General features: G+C 39.7%; 1 protein-coding gene across 5 annotated transcripts in view; it reads left to right on the top strand.

The window, feature by feature from the left end:
* The first annotated feature begins 137 nt into the window (after positions 1-137).
* The window catches only part of LOC113049439 (zinc finger ZZ-type and EF-hand domain-containing protein 1-like), a 39881-nt gene continuing 17853 nt past the window's right edge, over positions 138-22165 (top strand). Inside the window, exons 1-40 of one of the 5 annotated variants that reach the window (XM_026211786.1) lie at positions 138-1178; positions 2504-2648; positions 4023-4220; positions 4775-4958; positions 5073-5272; positions 6133-6343; positions 6701-6817; positions 7049-7227; positions 7364-7462; positions 7656-7747; positions 7928-8073; positions 8371-8476; positions 8872-9090; positions 9170-9306; positions 10156-10334; positions 10599-10732; positions 10828-10898; positions 10989-11103; positions 11339-11498; positions 12338-12459; positions 12553-12675; positions 12843-13012; positions 13149-13230; positions 13392-13593; positions 13825-13964; positions 14069-14312; positions 14613-14692; positions 14779-14869; positions 14953-15460; positions 16525-16689; positions 16962-17081; positions 17215-17376; positions 17642-17771; positions 18254-18392; positions 18587-18752; positions 19668-19930; positions 20050-20219; positions 20756-20897; positions 21089-21261; positions 21403-21683. In XM_026211786.1, the coding sequence (XP_026067571.1) occupies positions 708-1178; positions 2504-2648; positions 4023-4220; positions 4775-4958; positions 5073-5272; positions 6133-6343; positions 6701-6817; positions 7049-7227; positions 7364-7462; positions 7656-7747; positions 7928-8073; positions 8371-8476; positions 8872-9090; positions 9170-9306; positions 10156-10334; positions 10599-10732; positions 10828-10898; positions 10989-11103; positions 11339-11498; positions 12338-12459; positions 12553-12675; positions 12843-13012; positions 13149-13230; positions 13392-13593; positions 13825-13964; positions 14069-14312; positions 14613-14692; positions 14779-14869; positions 14953-15460; positions 16525-16689; positions 16962-17081; positions 17215-17376; positions 17642-17771; positions 18254-18392; positions 18587-18752; positions 19668-19930; positions 20050-20219; positions 20756-20897; positions 21089-21261; positions 21403-21683 (6836 nt within the window). In that variant the 5' untranslated portion in view covers positions 138-707. The remainder of the gene's footprint in view (positions 1179-2503; positions 2649-4022; positions 4221-4774; positions 4959-5072; positions 5273-6132; positions 6344-6700; positions 6818-7048; positions 7228-7363; positions 7463-7655; positions 7748-7927; positions 8074-8370; positions 8477-8871; positions 9091-9169; positions 9307-10155; positions 10335-10598; positions 10733-10827; positions 10899-10988; positions 11104-11338; positions 11499-12337; positions 12460-12552; positions 12676-12842; positions 13013-13148; positions 13231-13391; positions 13594-13824; positions 13965-14068; positions 14313-14612; positions 14693-14778; positions 14870-14952; positions 15461-16524; positions 16690-16961; positions 17082-17214; positions 17377-17641; positions 17772-18253; positions 18393-18586; positions 18753-19667; positions 19931-20049; positions 20220-20755; positions 20898-21088; positions 21262-21402; positions 21684-22165) is intronic. The other 4 variants (XM_026211787.1, XM_026211791.1, XM_026211788.1 and 1 more) reach the window with 4 other exon arrangements.

Raw genomic sequence — 22165 nt, 5'->3', positions numbered from 1 at the left:
TAATAGGTAAGAATTTTTATGTGGTGTTTTTCTAATAAAATAAGCAATTGTAATATTGTCATTGTATTATTCTTCATATTCCAAAATGTGATTCTGGAAAAAATTAACTAATAAATCACATCAAATACACAAATGACTCACCCCAGTTTTCGTTTAATATTTTTATGAATCCATCCCAAAAAAAACGTAAACACAATTCTAAAACAAATGCCTTTTCCAGTCAACAGAATTGACATGCATAAGAAATCTTCAGCTTTCCAAATCATGCATGATACAACCTGTAATATTTTGTTGGATATTTTATTAAAACAACATTTGTTTTGCAATTTTTTATATTAAGAACTAGCTTTCCAGGTGACCTACAAATTGACATAATCACTGAACATCAGCTTCAAATATGAGAATTTATTTATAAAAATAAAAAAAAGATATAAAAAATATATAATTCAAAAGAATAATTTGCGAATACTACGCTAGGGGTCGTGTTTACAGCGCAGAGGGCGGCGCTCAGCTCACGGAAGGTAAGGGACCAAAGTTTTTTTGCTGACAAATATGACGCCAGCTGGCGGAGCCCGTCAATGCGGTAGTGACAGCGGAGGAGCGCTCTGACTGGGAAAAGCACTCTGGACTAATCATCCCTGACACTAAAACTCAGTTGAAACCTGGGCTGAAGGCGATCGGAAGAGAGGCCTAGGCCGTAGAACACCATGGGGAACGCGGAGGGCGGCTGCGGCGCCGGGAGCGGCGACGATGACGACGACGTAGAGACGGAGAGTCCCGTGTTCGCTGAGGGCAGCCCGGCCCCTGCAGCCACAGGCAATAGGTCCGGCAACGAAGGAGGAGGTGGTGGCGACAGCGGCGGTGGAGGTGGTGATGGAGGAGGAGCAGCGGCAGGCTCCGGTCCGGGGAGAAGCGGAAGAGGTTCAGCGAACCTGCCGTCCCCGAGCTATGGACTCCCCACTGCTGAAGCTCTGCTGGATCAGGTGAAGCTGCGAGAGGCAGCGGCCCGTATGAGCGACTCATGGGTCGCCATTTCGGAGTCGGTGCTGGCGCGCAACGAGAGCGCTCTGGTGCGCTGGCTGGAGGAGAGGCAGAGCCGCGGAGAGGAGTCCGTCACTCTGGAGCAGTTCTGTGAGATGCTGGAGAGCAGAGACGCGCCCAGAGATGACTGCGAGGAGGTGATCAAGACATGTCACTCAGATGAGCAATGACTTGCTGTACCACAGTGGTTCAAGCCAGCCCCTGGCTGATAACCGAGAGTTGGCAGGTTCAAGAGTTGTTCAAGAACACTCACTAAAGTGCACTTCAGCAACACGTCCCTGTCACCTAAATGACATATTAGTGCATAAGGAGTATTTAGCTGACAAACAACTCAAAGTTGTGAGATTGACCACTTCACTTGCACTTTACTCTGAGTGTGGTACCATTGTGAAATCTTTATCTTTCTACCACACATTTGATAAAGGCTGTTAATTGGCTGTCCCCTACTAGTCCACTTTAAATCTTGACTGCATTTCAGCTCATCATAAGATTTGCTTTGTCTTTATTTTTGATTGGTAGATTAAATAGGGTTTGACTAAACTGACTATTATTGACCGCCGAGTAGTCAAGACTCATCTAAGTGCCAATACAGAATAGGTCTTGCTGTGCTGTACTCCTTGTAAATAAAAAGATAAAAATAAAATAATTGTAAATCAAAATAAATGCTTAGCAAATTAAATTTGGCAATAACAAATCACCGTTTGACACATATTTCTACAGTTGAGGTTCTGACTATTGATTTCCAATTTGTATAAGCAAACTAAATGGTTTTATTTTTATTTTATGTATACAAATTGGCAGTAAATACTCAGAAACTCAGGTGTATAATTTATAATATATATATATTTTTTTTAAGTTAGATTTGTGACCGAGAGATTTCATTTTTGTTAAAGCTACTTACAAACCGTAGAGAACTTAAGTGGGCATCCATAATCACAGGGCCCAGGACAATGTCCCCACTCCCCCTAACCCTGATTAAATTGAAATCCTATCCAGAGCAATTGATATTGGATCATAAATGTGTGGTGTGTGGTGAGCCAAGTTTAAAAGTAAAGTAGTTCAGTCATGTTACTGTGACTGTATCCATTGTTTATAGTGTGCTATTTGTACACGTATATCTGGGTGCTAAATGATCACTTAATTCATGTATTGTGTTATTTACACAGTATTTTCAGACATATCCAAAATCATTGTTGTACTATGGTGCATTTTGTTAGTGTGGTGCTTTCTGGAGGTGGCTATACTGATTTAAGCATGACTCACTTTCATTTGCTTCACAAATGATTCACATGCTGGCTCGAGTGTGTTTATATAGGAGAAATGGACAACTGGTTTGAGAGAGCTAAAGAGTCCTCCTTTTGTTTTCTGTTTGCCTTCTCTTTTGTGCAATACCTTAGCATAATATTTGTGTCACAGAATGTACAGACAGAAAATAATAATCTCTTCCATTTGCGCTCTTTAGGCCTTTGGTCAGTTTGATGCTGAGGGTGATGGGATTGTTGATGTGGAGAACATGCTCACGGCACTGAAAAACTCCAATGGAGCCAACCTGCAGGGAGAACTCAGTCATGTGATCAGGCAGCTTCAGGCGTGCTCTTTGACACCAGGTGGGGAGGCAGATGTGAACATTCTTGTTCATGCAATGACGACCAGTGTTGGGGCTAGTTACTCAAAAAAGTAATATATTACATATTACATATTACTCTCAAAAATAGTAATGCCTTACTTTACTTTATTACTCCCTGGAGAAAGTAACTAGTTATATTACTAGTTATATTACTAGTTACATCTTTTTTTCTTAATTACTCTATGATTGCCTGAGATGCATCAGATGGAGGGAGAACATACAAAGGAGGAGTGTTCTTTAGGGTCTTTATCAGTGGCGGCTCCTGCCAATTCTCTCAGGGGGGACAAATGTTTGCTCTATTAATGAGGATAGGTCACCCATTCAATTGATAAATTAACGGGTAGTTAAAGATGTAAAGGGAACCGAACTACTATAGTATTAATAAAAAATAAACTGACATTAGGAATCAATCTCTTGCACTCCTTATTTTTCTATATCCGTGTTAACACTATTCATCAGCATATGAAGACTAACACTAGGATGTGGTTTTTCCAAAAAATACTTTTTACTTTTCGATTTCAGTTTAATAAGAAATAATTGAAGTCACATAAATCACTGTTTACACAACTCACTTATATTACTGCTCGTCAGTACACCTGTTCTCTAATCAGCGGTTAATTCTATCAGGTGCCTGATTTCACATAGAGCAGCTGTTACTACACAGAGCCGTTATTAACTGAGAAGATGCGCAAATCCAGTTCATTTTCAGCGTTTATTGGCACGGTTGTATGAACATATGGTTCACGCACCTGATGGAATAAACCGCTGATTACAGAACCGGCTTTACTGAGATGCGCATTAACGAGCGGCCGATCGTGATCGGAGCACTCCTACAAAATAATTACTGAATCTCCACCCGTCGAAACTAGCTTTCTGTTGCTGGGAACCTTCCTCTGAAAAAGAGCTAGCCATTGTTGACGCTTCCATTTTTCCCCATCTGTCTGAGCGTGCCGCTCTGCTGCCGGCTGTCGACCAATCAGTGATGGTAAATGATACCTCGTGCCAAACCCAGACCAATCACTGTTCCATTCACGCCCTCCTTCCCTTCCCTTCTGTTCTCTGTGTTGTGTGCCTTGTGTGTGTGATGAAGGTGCTACTGGCAAATGTAACGCAAGTAACTAGCTTGGGAAAACTGTAATAATATTACCATTTTCAGACGAGTAATGCCTTACACTACTAGTTACTGAAAAAAGTAATATTATTACAGTAACGCGTTACTTTGTAACGCGTTACACCCAACACTGATGACGACACAAGCTCAGATGTCCAAAGTTGACCATGCCTGGTAACTTTGCAAATGGTTCTCATTGTTTGACCAACTTGTTGTCCTCTTGTACCCTTTGTGCTCATCCAGGGTTTGTGGATATCTTCTCCAAGTCCCAGGACCGTCTCAAAGCACATGCCTCCAAAATCCTAAAATTCTTGCACCGGAATCGCATCCCCAGCAGCGCAATCCCATTCCCTGTGCTGGAAGGCTACAACAGCATCTGCACCATGAGGTCATCAGTAGTGCAGGACTTCCTGGATTACCTGCTACAGAAGGAGAAAGGTGGTTAGTGGGCAGAGTGGTAATAACAAATATTAAATAGTGAAATATCTTGTTGTATTCAGAGCATCTTTATAGTTTGGTTTCTGCATAGATGTGCATTTGTCCCATTCATTATTTACCTACTATATGCACAAATTGGTGGGCGGGGCTAAGCAGGCAGTGATGTAGAAGCAGGCGTTGATCTTCTTCTGCAGAGACAGTGTTTAGCCACACTATTACACCATAGAATGGCAAATTCTACAAGGTGACTGGCTTCAATATAAAGCTGTGTTTGGACAGTTCTGAAACTTACAGGATGTTTTTATAGTACAGTGACCTCATGTCAAAAGATCAAAGGAATTTTGATTTAAGGCATTTAATCATATACCCATTTAAAACGCGTGCAAAAATGCTAACTCATTTGGTAGTTAGAGGGCTCATTCTTGCAGCACTCTATTGGAAAGAATACTTAATTTAACAATTTCTATTTTGTGCTTTAGAGGTACAGTTTACTGTGGATAAAACATGAGAACATTTTTCTCCATCTCCTTTGCATTTTATGCTCACTGTCCTCTCAGATCTAGACGTCCAGTACAGAGCTGAGCTCAATCATGACCTAGATATGGATAAAGTTAAGGTGGTCACCCAGTGCTACAGCTTCATCGAGGCTTCGTCCAATAGTGCAGATATCAACAAGCTGACCAATGGTGAGACCGTGTCTTTCTGGCAGTCGGACGGTAGCGCTCGCTCACACTGGATAAGGCAAGCTGCCCATTTCATTTATGCATTTTCATTGAATTAAAATATAGCTGATGATGTAACACATTTTATTATCGCTTAATAACTATTTAAATATTACTCCCATACCTTTCACAGGTTAAAGCTGAAGCCAGACATAGTTTTGAGACGCCTGGCCATTGCGGTAGCATCTAATGACCACAGCTACATGCCGCAGCTGGTGTCTGTAGCTGTAGGAAAGAACCGGCGCTCCCTGCAGGAGATCAGAGATGTGAGGATCCCCAGTAATGTGACGGGTTATGTACCGCTACTGGATAACGCCAACATCAGCCAACCTTGTGAGCATACACTTTAAATTGATGTTTGACTTTGTGCAGTTCTATTCAAAAGTTAGGTGTTTTTGAAAGAAGTCTCTCAGTGGTCACCAAGGCTGCATTTATTTGAATATACAATTTAAAAAAATATGTATTTAAAATATTTATTTAAAAATACAGTAAAACTGGTACTGTTGTGAAATATTACTTCAATATAAAAGAATTGTCTTCTATTTGAATATATTTTATAATGTCATTTATTCTTGTGAGGGCAAAGCTGATTTTTCAGCAGCCATTACTTCAGTCTTCAGTGTCACATGATGCTTCAGAAATCATACTAATTTGCAGATTTGCTGCTCAGCGAACATTTCTTATTATCAGTGTTAATAATAATAATATGTTTAATTTATATAGCACCTTTCCCGAGCTCAAGGACGGTGCAGAATGAAAAACAACCACATTTATTTGAAATAGGAACATTTTGTGACATTTATAAATTACTTTACAGTCACTTTTGAGCAGTTTAATGCATTCTTATTGAAAGTAAGTATTAACATATATATATATATATATATATATATATATATATATATATATATATATATATATGTATATGTATATGTATATATATATATATATATATGTATATGTATATGTATGTATATATATGTATATGTATATGTATGTATATATATATATATTTATATGTATATATATATATATATATATATATATATATATATGTATATATATGTATATATATGTTTATGTATATGTACACAGATGTTGCATGCTGTGAGTGGAATATAAAGAGAGATGTTGATTTCTGTTTAAACCACGTATATGCAAAAAGCCCTTAAGCTGATCTTCCTTTTGTCTCTCAGATATTCAGATAAACATTAAGCGCTGCTTTAGCGATGGCTGTGACACACGTATTCATGGTTTGAAGACAATGGGCTACCAGATTACCAAGAGTAAAGACGTTTCAGTCTCTGATGCCTCAGCTATATGGTATCTGTCGCTCCTCACGTCTCTGGTCACCGCTTCAATGGAAACCAACCCTGTGCTTGCGCAGACCGTCCTACAGAGCACACAGTAAGTCGAGAGAAGTGACTGATGAACAAAAGCATGGCAGTTATACCACTGTATTTGCTGTATTACATTCGCAAATCTGTCCTGGATGGGAGCTGTATGTTTTGTTCTCTATTTTGCCTATTGCATTTTTATTTGAATTCAAAAAATAAAATTCATAATTGTAAATAAATGGGTACTTTTGTTTATAAGTGAAGCATTAAATTGATCAAAGTGACAGTAAAGATTTTTGTAATGTTATTAAAGATTTCTATTTGGAACGAATGTTCTTCTTTGGAACTTTTTGTTCATCGTGAAACATTTCATTTGATCAGAGCTGTTTATTTTACTGTGTTTTTTTAAATGTTTTTTGTTTTCTAGGAAAGCCTTACAGCATATGCCGCCCCTGTCCTTAACGCCGTCTTCAATGGAGTTCCCCAAATTCCTGTCTGCAAACATTCTGGAAGAGGTGGATGGCTTTTTACTGCGCATAGCAGCGTAAGAATCGAGCTCTGCTCGCACAAGCTCAGCTCAACTCGTTTAAATCTGTTATTACTAGGTCAAAACAATACTGACATGGAGGACAAAAGTGGCAAACCCTTTTTCTTTTTAATTATACAATACAATACTGTTTTCTATCAGTGAATAATTACAGCTGTTTCATCGGAAGCTGAGAAAGCTTAACAGAAGTGCTTTGCTTTCAACAGTCCCGTGTCTCTCTCTCTTTAGCTGCTGTGTGTCTCCTGACGCTGCGCTGACTCTGTTAGCATTTGCTCTGGCTCGAGGCAGCGTGGCTAAAGTCCTCATCTCTTTGTCTGGCATCTGTGAGCATCTGGACTCAGAGTACAGAGCTTCTTCACTGCTGGCCTCTATGGCATCGGTCCGGTTAAGACTACTCTACCGTAATGGTAATGCACAGTGGTCCCACTGGATTTGTATTTGATCTATTTAATAACTAATACATTTTAATCAAATGAAAAATGTTAACAGTAAAAGCACTGATATAGATGTTTCTTTTCGTTTATCACTGATTGTGTAAATTAGGTAAATCCATCCAGCTCCATCTGCAAGCGTGTGATGTGAAGAGTAAAGAGGAGAAGTCTGGCCCAGAAACCATGCTGACGGAGCCCAACACTGGAGATGGTGCATTCTTGGGTTTATTTTGGTGCTTTACAGACAAATCACCAAAGTGCTGGTGTGAATAGCGATGTCTTTTAAAACAGTCGTGTGCTTTAAAAGAATAGCTTTCTCTGTGTATTGCTGAGCGGTCACCTGTATTGCTTGGAAAGAAATGAATGCCAAGTGGACCCTCTTAGTGTTTCATATGTACCTGCAGGTTTTCTGACAGAGAATGGAAAGAGGAAAGCCAGTGTGATTCTGTCTACTGAAAACCAGAGCTGCTTCCAGGTCACACAGATCAAGATAAAAGTAAGAGAAGCTTTAGTAAACACTTGAGAATTGTGCTTTGTAACATCAAACAAACATCAAACTAGAGTGTGTTCGACTCCTGTCAGTACAGTAGTCAAATAAATGCCCATTAGGAAACATACAAACTGATTTGATCTACATATCCTAGTTTTAAAGCACTGCTGTGTTCCTCCGCTTCAGGTGCGTAAAGGAGCTATTGGTGCTAAATGTGGCTTGGTGTTTGCCTACAATGACAGCGAGGCATTTGATGCAGATAAACACTTCAAAAGATTCAAAAAGTATGACAGCTGGGAATACAAAGACTATAAAGAATTTGCCCAAGACAGGTATGTCACAGTGATTTGTTAATGAAACATTGTTGCTCATAAAAGACACCCAGTGTTGATCACATGAACTTGTTTAGGAATGTATGAGGGAGAGAGCAGATTGTGTGAATAATAATGTGAGAATGCATTGTCTTGTCCAGTACATGTGAGAGTGGATTTTGGTCTTTGCATACGGCCAAGATGGCTGTAAATTCAGTGAGAATGTTTCTGAGTCAATTGACCTCTCGCTGTTATCTGCCTCTGTACCTCACACACTGTCATGTGTGTTGCATTCACAAACACACACACACACTCCAGCACAATGATAGCAGAGACCAGTGAAGACGAGCCCATTGGCTGGTTTGAGGTGGAAGAGGACTGGAACGACGTGGAGATCAAGCTGCAACAATGCAGAGTGTCAAAAGTATGGATTCTTTCTTTCCGTCTTTTGAAAGTTTGCTTGTGACATCAATTTAAAATCAAAAACAGTATGTTATTAACTCTGGGAGTTTGTCCACCTACTAAAGTTCTCCCTTCTCAAACTGAATGTCTTTATCACAGTTAAAATAAAAAAAATGAACAGAATTACTTTTAAATGCTTTCAAAGTACAGAGAAATGAAAGTAGTGACGGATCATTTCTTCTGTATTATGAAGATCTGAGTGAATTTGACTATTGAAAAAGACATTTAGGGTTTAATCCATCAGTTGTTGATTCAGTGAATCTTAATGATATCTTACAGTTGATTCTGAAAAAACATTTTAAATCAATTGTACACACACTTGATTAACAGCTATTCTTTTTGTCTGTCTGTGTGCAGTTTCTGATGGTGAAGTTCCTGTGTGCCAGGCAGGACACAGCAGAGCGGCTGGGGGTTCAGCAGATGTGTTTCAGTGGTTATTTGTGTCCAGACTCAGAGCGGCTGGAGGATGTGGACGATCGGAGCGCTCAGGCCGAGGGGAGCGTTTCAGGCCTGGTTACGGGGCTCACACTCGTGAAGAAAACCCTTTATTTCATCCAGCAGCTCACCAGAGATAAGGTACACCCAGCAGACGTCCTCTTGCGACTGACCTCATTTATTAAAACACAACTCTAGAATTTGTAATGTGTTTTTTCAGAGCCTCTGTAAAGAGAGCTGTATGAACCCTGAGCCTGTGTTACAGGATGTGTCTCTGTCCAAGCAGAAGTCCCTGCTGGACGTCAGTGACCTCAACCTGCTGCTGTTCTGGGACTTCTACCGCAAACTCAGATCTATGTGAGTAAAGCTGTAAATGAGAATTTATGTTTATATTAGTATGTGCATGGATTTTTTTTTTAATGGTTTATAATTGATATTTTTACTGCTCGTATGATGGTGTTACAGAGACTATATAATATGTTAAAAATCAGTAGTTCATTTGCATTATGGCATAAAGACTTTCTATTTCTTGGCCACTAATCCGATAAGTTCAATGATCATGTGACTCTGTACAGATGGTCAGATGTTCTTGCTTCCTATAGATTATGATTTTACTGAATTCCACTTGACATGAAATTTTAAGCCATGACGGCCAAGTTCTATGGTGTGACATGCTATACTTTATATAAAACAAAATGTATTTTAGAAATAATAATTTAGAGGTTACATTTATTATTTGTACTTTTCAAAATATTTTGTTAATTTAAAGGATCATTTGAAATGAACTAATGAAGGCAAAGGTGTTTAAAAATAGAAAGTAAAGAAGACTTTTAAAGACTAGACACAAAGTTTAGACTTTGACATTAGAGTATTGTGGCCTTGTCCATGCAAAATCAAACTACTTTTTCAAAGTTTGGGGTCAAATGAATTCTCTTATTCTCACCAAGGCTGCATTTATTTGAACATAAGTACAGTAACACTGAAATATCATTACAATTTAAAATAACTTCATTCTATTTTTTATATTCTTTAAATGTGATTCATTTCAGCAGCCATTATTCCAGTCTTCACTGTCACATGATCCTTCAGAAACCATTCTAATATTATGATTTGGTGAAACATTTCTTATGAACTAAGGGAGGCAAAACGTGTTTAAAAATCACATTTTCCAATGTCTGCTGTGTATGTGTGTGTATACACTTTCAGTGAGGGAGAAGAGGCCATGAAGACAAGAGTTCTCCTGCTTCAGCTGCTCCAGAACTGCTTCCCAATGCTGCCCAGCCTGACAGAGTCCCAGTCGTCAGACATCACAGCATCACCCTCAGCCAGCACAGACGTGGATCCTGCAGAAGCTGTCGGAGAGCTCTACAGTCACTTGTGCCAAGGTAAGACTCACATACTGCGCTCTCTGACTCAACGGCATGACTGTGGCAAATCAAGACACACTTCTGTGCTTCGTTTGTAATGCAATGTAATTGTAAAAGTTTTGAGTTTTTATTTTTTTAATGGTTTTTACAGGAGTCACATGTTCACCAAGGTTGTATTTATTTCAGCAAAAATACAGGAAAAGATGCAATATTTTGAAATATTACTACAATTTAAAATAAAAGTTAAATCGGTTCAAAGCCTCAGTTTTGTGTGCTGCGCAGTGGTGGACGGCCCTGAAGGACAGACTGCAGTGGAGAAAGCTCTGAGAAAAGAAGCTGTGAAAGCCATCCTCAGTGGAGCTGCCATTTTCTTCCCTGACAAACAGAGCCGGAGGGACAAACTATTTCACATGATGGTAAGAATATGAGGGTGTACTTACCTTGGCTGAATATTGTTATTGAATTGCTATTGTATGAGATTTTTTGTTGTTGTTGCTGCTGCTTTTCTTAGAAAAACATAACCGAAGAAAACCAGCCAGAATCTGTTAAACTGACATTTGAGTCTCTCTGCAGTTACTTCAGGTATCAAACTAGTTCTTTTTTTTTGGTCCTGTTAAAATGTATAGCTTCCTGCTCTCTGACATCATCTCACATGCTAATGTCTGTTTGCAGCGATCGGGACCCGAAAGGTCTCCTCTTGCTGCCCCCTAAAGGACCCCCGTCTGACTTTGACATCACACCTGTCCTGACCGTCATGGACACGCTGCTCATTGTGGCCACTAGAGAGGTATGTCTGCCCCATGCTGACAGCCAATCTCATCTGGTCACTCCTCCTCACATATATTAGCTCTTGCAAATAATTGACATACTTTAAATGTTTCCGTTGTGCATCAACATGTGTTCGCTGACACCTCGTATTGTAATGCATTGCATGACAACTCACTAAAAGTTTTCCCCTGTCTAGTTTTATAAAGAGGAATGTGATGTTGATCCATGTAAAACGCCCCTCTCCCTTTCTTCAGTGCGAGGTGTTGATGTTGGATTCCAGAGGAGGGTCCATTTGGAGGGTCCTGCTGTCTCTGTTCTGGGCTTTACAGGGCAGCCTGCTGTCCTGGTGCTTCCTGCAGCTCAAAGGAGAAACAGCCACCTCTGCTGATCTGGCCAGGGAAATCCTGCTGAAATGTTAGTCTGCTTTTATAGAGCCCTTCAAAATACAGTATGGTGAAAAATCTGAGACCACTTGTGAAAATTCTTATATTCGGTGCTAAATGTATATATTAAATATTTATATTTGAATGCCCTTTTCATTAAAAATTGTATTATGAGCATAACAGTTACAAAGCTGAATGGAAGAATAAACATTCGAAACTGAAGTGGTATGTGTTTGGGTAAAATCTGATGAGGAAAAAGTTTTAAAGGGCATCTTGAGAACTTTTAAGTTTACATTTAGATTTCTAGTTTTTCAGTGGTCTCTGTAAAGATGTAGTCCAACTCTGTGTGTTTTTGATTCTGATATTTATAATCGTACTAGCTACACATGACGGAACGTAACATAGGCACTGTTTAATGAAACACTTTCATTCAGTAAGAATACATTAAAAGTGAGATTAATAACGTACATTTATATAAATTAATAAAGTCACAAGATATCTTTTTAATGCTGTTCTGTTATCAGAGAATCTTGAGTGAGTATGATTTCCACACATATATTAAGCAGCACAGCTCTGATAATAATCAGAAGTGAACCAAACCAGCATTTTGGAATAATTTCTGAAGGATCATGTGACACTGAAGACTCCGCTTTGCCTTCACAGGAATAGATTACATTTTAAAATTATATTAAAATACAAAACAGTTATTTTAAATTGTATTCTTTTCCTATATTACTATTTATACATTTTATTTTTTTTGATCAGATAAATGCAGCCTTGCTTTAAAAATAATGACGGACCCCAAACTTTTGTACAGTACTGATTATTTGCAGAAGGTAATATATCTGTACTGTTTCACTTGGATATTAGATGTGGAACAGTTCCTGTCTGGTACCAGAGACATACTGAGTCCTCTTATTAAGCGCTTCTCTGGAGCTGACATCATAGAGAAACTCAGTGGATCCATTCTAGCCATGGCAACAAGACAGCTGGTAGCAGACCCACTAAATCTTTATATAATTATTCATTCATTTATGCTTCTGTATGCATGTATATATTAAGTGTGGATTGTGTGCTGTTGTTAGACAATCTTCCTGCTGGAGCTGTGCGCTCTGGATATTCCTCACTGTGTGCTGCTCAAGAGATTCTATCCTCTGGCAGACTTGCTCAAGAAGCTGTCTAGTGATACAGAGGACATCATCTCTAAGGTCAGTTCACTCTGTGTCTTAAACATACTGATACGCTCAAGTTCGAATAAATAGAATGGAAATGACTGAAAACTAATGTAAGTGAGTATTTCATTTGGGTTTTCTACATGCAAATGAAAAGTAAGTGAGAATAATGTATTTATCAGTTTTGATCCCTGTGTCTGTAGGTTGATATGGAGGGCTGTCAGCAGACTCAGCAGCCTGTTGTATTAAGGACGTGGCATATGGAGTCACCTCATAACTATGAGAATAGCAGACACGAGACCACCGTCTTTGTGTGTCCTGGTGCCACGTCCTTCGAGGTGGAGTTTGATGAACGTTGTGAAACCGAGAAAAGGTGTGAAGAGCTTATTCTACAATGCCACTGCCACCTTCTGGTGAAAACAGGAATCAAACTCACACTTTTCCTCCTACAGATGCATGAAGTTTGTATTATATTTGCACTAATCAGGTGGGTTTGGTTTGTTTGGTAGGTATGACTATCTGGAATTCACTGATGCTAGGGGAGGAAAAGTGCGATATGATATGAAGGTCGGCACAGAGAAATGGCCAAAGGTACAAAAACGGTTTACTGTACTATTTTAAGCTGTCTGCCAAATGTTTTATGTAATTATATGAATGCAATTAATTTTAGCCTTTGATTTAATGTGATTCCTCTTTTTTTATCTCTTGATGAATACAATTCATGTATAATAAATCATGCTTTTTTTCATCAGAAAGTGACATTTAAAGCAGGTCCCCAGCTGCAGTTTCTGTTCCACTCAGACAGCAGTAATAATGAATGGGGTTACAGGTTCACAGTGACAGCATATGGCCTGGCAGACGTCACCGCGTCCTGGACCTCAGATCTGCAGCTCCTCGTGTCCAGGCTAATGGGCCGTCTGGCCTCCCGCACCATGGCTTTGAAATCACCTTACGGTGTGATAATTGTGTACTTCTGATTATTTCTCTGTTGAATTATTTCTAAAAGGCTAATTTTATCCCTTGTGTTTAATTTAAATGTGTGTGAGCACATACATGTGTTCTTCTTCAAAAACAAATTGTGAAAAGGTGTAAAAAAAAAAAAAGATTGTATTGAACGACATTGAATATAAATTGCAGTTTGATTTATGTCTGTGTTTTTTTGTTATGTCTGCTTTCCTCTTGAAGAGATCCGTGGTGTAAAAGAGTTGCCTGCAGCTTTGATGAACCATGTCCTGTCCTGTCCTCTGTGGAAGCCTATGTTCAGACATGGTTTGAGTGGACTTCCTGGTGAAAAGAAATTAGCCCTGGCACCAGACACCGACCAGGTAAGAGTACTTGGATTATGACTTTGTGTGTGTTTCATTCCAGAAAAAAAGTTCGAAAAACAATCGAATCATGTTTGTGCATCGTTTGCTATTTTGTTCTTCAGGAAGAGCCAGCTCCTTTGGGAGATGAATTGGTGGAATTCCTTAAGGACTTTGCTTGCTGGGATCCTTCGCAGGATTCTTCTGATGGCAGGACAGAGTTAATGAGGGCCCTTTTGTTGACCTGCAAGAAGCAGCAAATCAGGAATGAGATTGCTGCAGGCTCAAAAGTGGACCAGGCTGTGAACGCCACCTGGGCGGCCATGGTGTATCACACACCAGCACTGCACCACAGTCTTAGGAGCTTTGGTAAATAAATACATTTTAAGAGTTTCTAACAGGTTCAAGAGAGCAAACTAAAGAGAAACGACTGTATTTGGTCAATGCCACAAAATTGGTTAATGAAAAATAGTGCAGAATCTTATATTTCTTGTTGATTAATATTTCACTTCACTTCATAATGTGAAAATCCTAAAACTCCAGGGCCATGTTAAACCATCAAAACCTTGGTTCCTTGGTACAGACCGTATTTGATCCGTATCTGTAAGATGAACAGGACAGTTTGTCGGTCATACATGTCAGTTCCTTTTCTTTTCTCCTCTGCATTAGTTGCTAAAAACGGCCAGAGCAGTCTTAGCGAGGACCTTCTGCAGGTCTATGCCCTCGCCAATGGCATCAGAACGTGGATGGCAAGTATAGCTTATCATTTTTAAGTTTAAAAGAACATAACATTTCTTTTTATTTAACATTTCTCCATTTTGATCCGTTTTGGTAGTTGGAAATGAAACAGCGCTACCTTATGGGTAAAATGAATGGAGTAGAGGAAAAAGAAGACGGACAGAATGAGGTTACGATGGAGTCACTTGGTAAATATTGATGCTATAAATATGCCTTTGTTGCAGAGTTTCTTAAACTGATTCTTCTGCATTCTTTTTCACTCTCTTAACAGCTGAAATTTGCATCAGTAGAAGTTTGTTCCTCTTCCGATTTAGCCCGAGTGGAGGAGCCTCTGCACTTCTGGAACAAGAGCCTTCCAGACCAGAAGATGGCGCTTGTGCTGCTCCTCTTTTTCGATCGGTTTCCATTTCAGAGGGAGACTTCCAGCCCAGCGCCTCTGTTCCCTCCATCTCCCAGACCCCTGCGGGAGCAGAAGCAGCAAGGCCCTCAGGGGCCAGTCAGCGTGACCAGACGTCCTCAGCACCAGTGGATGCTGGACCGTCCAGCAGCATCAGTTCTCAGGGTGCCAAGGGCTCCACGGAAAGTCTTCAGTCTCAAACAGGAGAGCCTCTCTCACCGTTAGCCTTCCCACGTAAAGCACCTTTCAGTCGGGGCTGCTTGAGGCTCCTTTCCTTACGGTCTGTAGAGGAGCCTCGCATGACTCCGCCTGTTAAAGAGCGCTTCCCGATCCTCAAACACATCCTCAGCTTTATGAAGGACATGGTCATTAATGAGAGCAGGTGTGTGAATGGCTGGATGTATGAAATTATGATTCAACAGATTTTGATGCATGAGCTTAAAAGGATAGTTCACCCTCATGTTGTTCCAGACCTTTATACATTTCTTTCTTCTGCTGAACACAAAAGAAGATATTTTGAATAATGATGGTAAACAAAAAGCTGCCGGTCCCCATTGACTTCCATAGTTTTTCCCTTTACAATGGAAGTCAGAGGATACCAGCAACTGTTTGGTTTGATATCTTTTTTTATGTTCCCCAGAAGAAAGAAGCTCATACAGGTTTGGAACAACATGAGGGTGAGTAAAAACTGGGTGGACTGTCCCTTTAAATCAGTTTAGTTCAGTTTATTTATTTCATATTACGCTGTAACAAAAGAGTAGATACTGTGCTGTTCTGGTGTCCTGTTGGCTCTTCTACACCGTAAAGGTGAATAGTGACCAGGGCCTCCTCAAATAATTATTGTAAAAGTAGCCCTTGCTTCTGAAACAATAAAATAGCTTTATGACTGAAATTACAGCCATTAGTTGTATGTTTTTAAATTAATATTAGTGTTTGATATCTGTGTCAAAAGCTGTTGAATTTTGGTAGCATTTTCAGTACAGTTGAGACTTCTAGTTAAAATGCTTCTCTTTTTTTTTTTTTTTTTTTTTTTTTTTGCATAATTGCAAAATAATTAATTTGACCAGTATTTTTACATTTACTGCAAATAATCACTACCTTTCAAAAGTTTGGGCTCAGTCATTTTTTTAAAATCTAAAAACAGTAAAATAGTAATATTGCAAAAGATTACAATTTCAAATAGTTGTTTGTATATGAATATATATCTAAAATGTAATGTATTCCTGTGATGGTAAATCTGAAGTTTCAGGAGTCATTAAATCATAAGATCCATACAATTTTATTTTGGTGCTCAATTTTTTTTTATTAATTATTATCATTATTGAAAGCAGTTGTTGCTTGCTAAAAGTGTTAATTTCTTTAAAATAATGTCTCAGTGACCTGAGTGATCTCAGTGATCTGTCTCTGACCAGCGGTAATGAAATGTGTTTCTGTGTGTGTGTTCAGTGTTCTTCATACTCTGGCTCTGAAGAAGGCCCAGGCTCTGAGTGTGTGTGAGGTGCTGGAGCTGGTCCAGCAGTGTATACTCACCCTGGGGAAACCGCACCTCTTCCAGGCACCCTGTATTTTGTTTCTCCAGGAACTCTTAGCATGTCAGAAAGATTTCACCAAGTATGTTATCTAAAACGGTGGTTCTCCAACCTGTCCTGGGGACCCCCCAACCACTGCACGTTTTGTATCTCTCCCTCATAGACCACCCCCAATTCAAGCCATGCAGAGACTACCACTGAGCTGAAGAGCTGAATCAAGTGTGTTGAATGAAGGATACGCACAAATTGTGCAGTGGTTGGGAGTCCCCAGGACAGGTTTGAGAGCCAGTGATCTAAAAAATCATTTCATGTCATAATATTATTATTTTAACTCGACCTGTATGTGTGTCTCAGTTACTTTTCTCAGTTGTTGGGCAGCGGGCAGGAGATGAGGGAGCTGGTGAGACACTCGTATCATCTGCTGGTTCTCATGCTAGTAGAGGCCGTGCAGAGCTTCAATGCACTGAACGAGAAGTGGGTTTTAAATATTGAATGTGTATTATGAAATCTGTGTGCTCTAGAATTTAGTAACAATAAATATGCTACACAAGGTCTGCCGATGCATTATGTGTGTCTTATGTCTATTGTGTGTTCTGTGTGTCCTCAGGGCCCTGCTGCCCGCCCTGTCATGTGTGCAGACATGTCTGCTGCATTTGCTGGATATGAGCTGGGAAGCAGAAGACTTGTCGCTGTTTCTGGACATCAAACTGCCTGATCTTCTGCTCACCATGTCCCAAGAAAACATCAGTGTGCATGATATTGCCATCAGGTATGAGACATGGATCAGAACGCATATGCTGTGTTGGGAATGTGGAAATGAAGAGAAAGTATCTTTCATTTATCATTTGACTTCTAATGTAAAGTTGTTGAAGACATCCTGAGGGCACATTTGGTGAGCTTCGTTGTTGTGATTCTTGTGATGTTGACACTGTTAATCTCCACTTAATCCTGATCTCATATACTAAGCTTGAAGGTATTTAGTGTTTTATTTGGATTCTCATCTGTCATTTTCTCCATGTCACATGATGGTGTAGCCAGTGGACGGAGGAGGATGAGATCACTGACTATGAGAGGAACACTGAATGGATGGATGAGTGTTTGGATGGCATGTTTGAGAAGTGGTTTGACAAGATCAGCCAGGCCTCAGCGGAGGACAAGAGAAAGGTACAGATATCAAATCAAATAAATGCATTCCTGGGAAACAAAACCGTTGCTCACAAATGGCTTACTACCAATTTTTTTTTTTTGATAATGGAGACAGTTATATAAGAAGTCATTTGAATTAACACAAAAACTAACTTTGGGTGGAGTAACAGTGTTATTATGCATGTAATGTTTATTGAATGCATACCTGCGAACCCTTTATGTCACGATTCAATGTTTAATCTGTGCAAACACATGCATATGTCATGCAACACATGCAAGACTTTATCCAGGTAGAACAAATATTTGGATTGGATTTGCTTAGTCTTTTGTAAGTCAGGCTAGTCAAAATGTGAGCCTCTGCAAAAGCACAGACAGATTTGACATATTCAGACACAAGTAACTGCAAACAGCCCTCAAAATAATTTATTTGCAAAGAACTCCATATGAAATTAAACATTCTGCATTTTTGGTGCTCTTTCACTCACTTTTGATCTTTGCAGATGCACATGTTCATTGCACGCTACTGCGACCTGCTGAATGTGGAGATCTCATGTGACGGCTGCGGACGGATCGCACCGTGGCATCGCTACCGGTGCCTGCAGTGTACAGATATGGACCTGTGCAAGACCTGCTTCCTCAGTGAGTCACACCATCACAGTCAGCAGTGGCTTACATTATAACGAAGCCAAAACTAAATGTTAATCAAATATTATTTCCCTTTTTTATTGCATTCATGTCACATTAGGCACTACACATTTATTGCAGCAGTATATTTCTGGCACACTTGATAAGTCGGAGTGCGTGTATTGAACTGCTCTGTTCTCCTGGTTCAGGTGGTGCTAAACCAGAAGGCCATGAGGATGAGCATGAGATGGTGAATATGGAGTATGCCTGTGACCACTGCCAGGGCCTTATCGTGGGCAGCAGGATTAACTGTAATGTCTGTGAGGACTTCGATCTCTGCTTTGGCTGTTATAATGCCAAAAAATACCCAGACAGGTAATACGGGTTAGGGCTGGGAAAATAAATCGTTGCATCGCGAATCGAAAAATTATTCAGAGATTTTCCGAATGCATCGCGATTCTTTCTTGAGTCGATCCTGAGCTTAGTTTTGAACAGCAGATGGCACTGCATGCTTTAGAAACAGCCGTACTCTGCTCTTTTCCAAATCCTTACACATTCTTGAACCTAAAATAACCATTCACAAAATTCGAAAAAAGGTTGAAGCGAATTACAAGGGTGTTCACAGTGGGCTTTTACATTAATTTTGCATCATAAAAGCATTCCGAGCTGAAGCAAAATTTACGTTACTAACTCAGCCGAACACACAAGTGCTTTTTAGCACTCTTCTTCTTGAGCGTTTGAGAGTGCGGATAAAAACTAGATTAGAGCGCCATCTGCTGTTAAAATTTGAATCGTGATGTATTCTGAAAATCTCAGAATCGATCCACGCTTCATACACATCAGAAGATCACTAAAGGCAACTAAACAATGAAAATGAAAATATTAAATATTTGCAAACAATTTTTTAAACCAAACTGAATCCATATATTTTAATCGATTTATGACACAAGAAAAAATGTATACCTCAGTTGAATTAGTGAATTTCAGATCTGATTTTATATATATAATACTTTGTTGTTGTTTTTCATATTTATTTATTTAGCATTTTAATATAGTTTTTATGTAGTTTTTTCAGTATTTTTTTTTGTAATTTTTTACTTTGTTTTAACTTGTTTTTTTTTATAGTTTTATGTTTTTATATGTTTTTATTTTTTATTTTTGTCCTTTTACACGCACACATACGTATATAATATTTTCGAGTAACGAGGATCAGTAGAAAAACTATTCATTGTTATATTATTAAAATTTTTATTATTGTTATTATTATTATTCATTTTCCTGTACCTCCAGCCACCTGCCCACCCACCGTATCACAGTGTACCCTATGGTCACTATTCGCATCAGTGACCGCCACAGACTCATTCAGCCCTATATACATAACTACTCCTGGCTTCTTTTTGCCGCACTTGCCCTGTTCACATCCGAGCTGATCAGCGAGAAAGCACAGGATGGAGAGCCTTTGAATGATGTCACGCTCGGTTACGCTAGGGCACTGCAAACCCACTGCTCTGACATCATCAATGATTGCCTTCTGAAGGGACAGACTGGGAAAGGTAATCAATATATCTGAATGCACCATATCTATTTAGAATTAAATTGTGTGTGTGCTAATTAAAAATAGAAGTCTTGGTAGATGTGTCTGTTTAATCAGGGTTGCTCTTGTTTCCTGTAGGTTTGCGAGCCTCTGCCCTGCTGTCACTGCTTTCTTCAAACGAATCGGCCACTGAGAGTGAACTGTGTCCTGCGACGGCTGGATCTTTTCAGGACATCAGCAGCACAGACACCTCCTCACTTCCCAGCAGCACTACAGCTATCTGCTCCCCAACGCTACCTACAGACAGAGTCAGTACTTTACTGAAGCTTTTTGACTTTATATTTTTTTAAGTGTGTGACTAAAATCCCCAGGATATAGCTAACAACAGTGTGATAAACGCACTGTATACATTTTTTAATAGTACCGTATTTTCCGGACTATAAGTCACACTTTTTTTCATAGTTTGGCTGGTCCTGCGACTTATTTATCAAAATGAATTTGACATGAACCAAGAGAAATGAACTAAGAGACCTGAACCAAGAGAAAACATTACCGTCTACAGCCGCGAGAGGCGGCTCTATGCTGCTGAGTGCTCCTGTAGTCTACACTGAAAACATAGAGCGCCCTCTCATGGCTGTAGACGGTAATGTTTTCTCTTGGTTCAGGTCTCTTAGTTCATTTCTCTTGGTTCATGTCAAATAAATGTAACTTATAGTCTAGTGCGACTTATATATGTTTTTTTTCCTCATCATGACGTATTTTTGGACTGATGCGACTTATACTCAGGTGCGACTTATAGTCCGAAAAATACGGTAATCCTCTTGTTTTTATTCCTCTTCACAAGAAACCACAAAAGCAGGAGCCAGATACAGAAGGGGATGAGAAGAGGAGGAGGAAGCTTGTCTCTCAGGATACGTCAGACTCATCCAGTGCAAGTCAGACACCCTCTGTGTCCAGTGAAGACACGCTGTCCCCTGGAGTCAGAGGTGAGCCTGTCTCTAAGTACCCTTCAATAATCAAGGAGATCTGTAATATCTTTATGTAGTCAGTTATTTGTTGCCTTTGAATGTCTCGTGGGATTTCATTGAAGACAACAGGATATAGAAGGTGTATATGGGAACAAAAACAGCGAAGTACAGATGTTAAAATGTATTTTATCTTCTTATTTTCACCTCAGTTTCAGAGTCAAGTGGAGATACGATCACATCTCCTACCTCGGAGAACATGGACGCATATAAGGACCAGGAGGAAAAGACAGCCCGGGGGCCGCTACAGGAACATGTGTTTGCCGAATGCTCCAGAGAGAGGATTCTGGGATTGCTGGCAGCCATGTTGCCTGCAAACAAACAGGTAGGAAAACCATTTTATAGTGATAGGCTTTTGGTTTCAGAAAATGTTTAATTTGTAACTTGAAATGAAGCCAGTTCAACTACCTATTTTTTGTTCTAAGAAACACTGAATATGCTAATATACCCATTTAATCCTCTACAGGGCAGCTCACTATCTTTGTCCAGCCTGAGTCCCATCCTGCCACTGCTGTTCAGAGTGGTCATCTCCAACGCCGGCTGTCTGAATGAAACATACCACCTGACACTAGGCCTTCTGGGACAGCTTCTGTTAAGGATCTCTCCTGCAGAAGCAGATGCAGCTGTGGCAGAGGCACTGACAGACAAATTTGAGTTACTCACCCTCGGGGATGGAGTAGCGCTTGATGTTCCTGGCTGGAAGACCACTCAATTGCTCTTCAGTCTGGGAGCAGTGTGTCTAGACAGGTAGTGTGATTGGATGTGTAACATATGGTTAAACATAATGTGTTTTAGTGGCCATATACATTAACGCTGGTTATGCGGCTTATAGTCAGGTGCGACTTATTTATCAAAAATAAATTTGACATGAACCAAGAGAAATGAACCAAGAGAAATCATTACGGTCTCCAGCCGTCAGATGGCGCTCTATGCTGCTCAGTGCTCCTGTAGTCTATACCGAAAACATAGAGCGCCCTCTCGGGGCTGGAGACGGTAGCCTAATGTTTCCTCTTGGTTCTAAATAAATGTGACTTACACTCCATTGCGACTTATATATGTTTTTTTCCTCGACATGACATATTTTTGGACTGATGCGACTTATACTTAGGTGCGACTTATAGTCCGAAAAATACGGTATATATTAAAGAAATGTATACTTTTATTTTTTATAATGTAAATAATGAATCATGGCTTCCCCAGAAAATATTAAGTAGCACAGCTGTTTTCAA

Source organism: Carassius auratus, chromosome 30 (assembly GCF_003368295.1).
Source record: "Carassius auratus strain Wakin chromosome 30, ASM336829v1, whole genome shotgun sequence".
Classification (NCBI taxonomy): Eukaryota; Metazoa; Chordata; class Actinopteri; order Cypriniformes; family Cyprinidae; genus Carassius; species Carassius auratus.
This window is presented reverse-complemented; position numbering and strand designations above follow the sequence as displayed.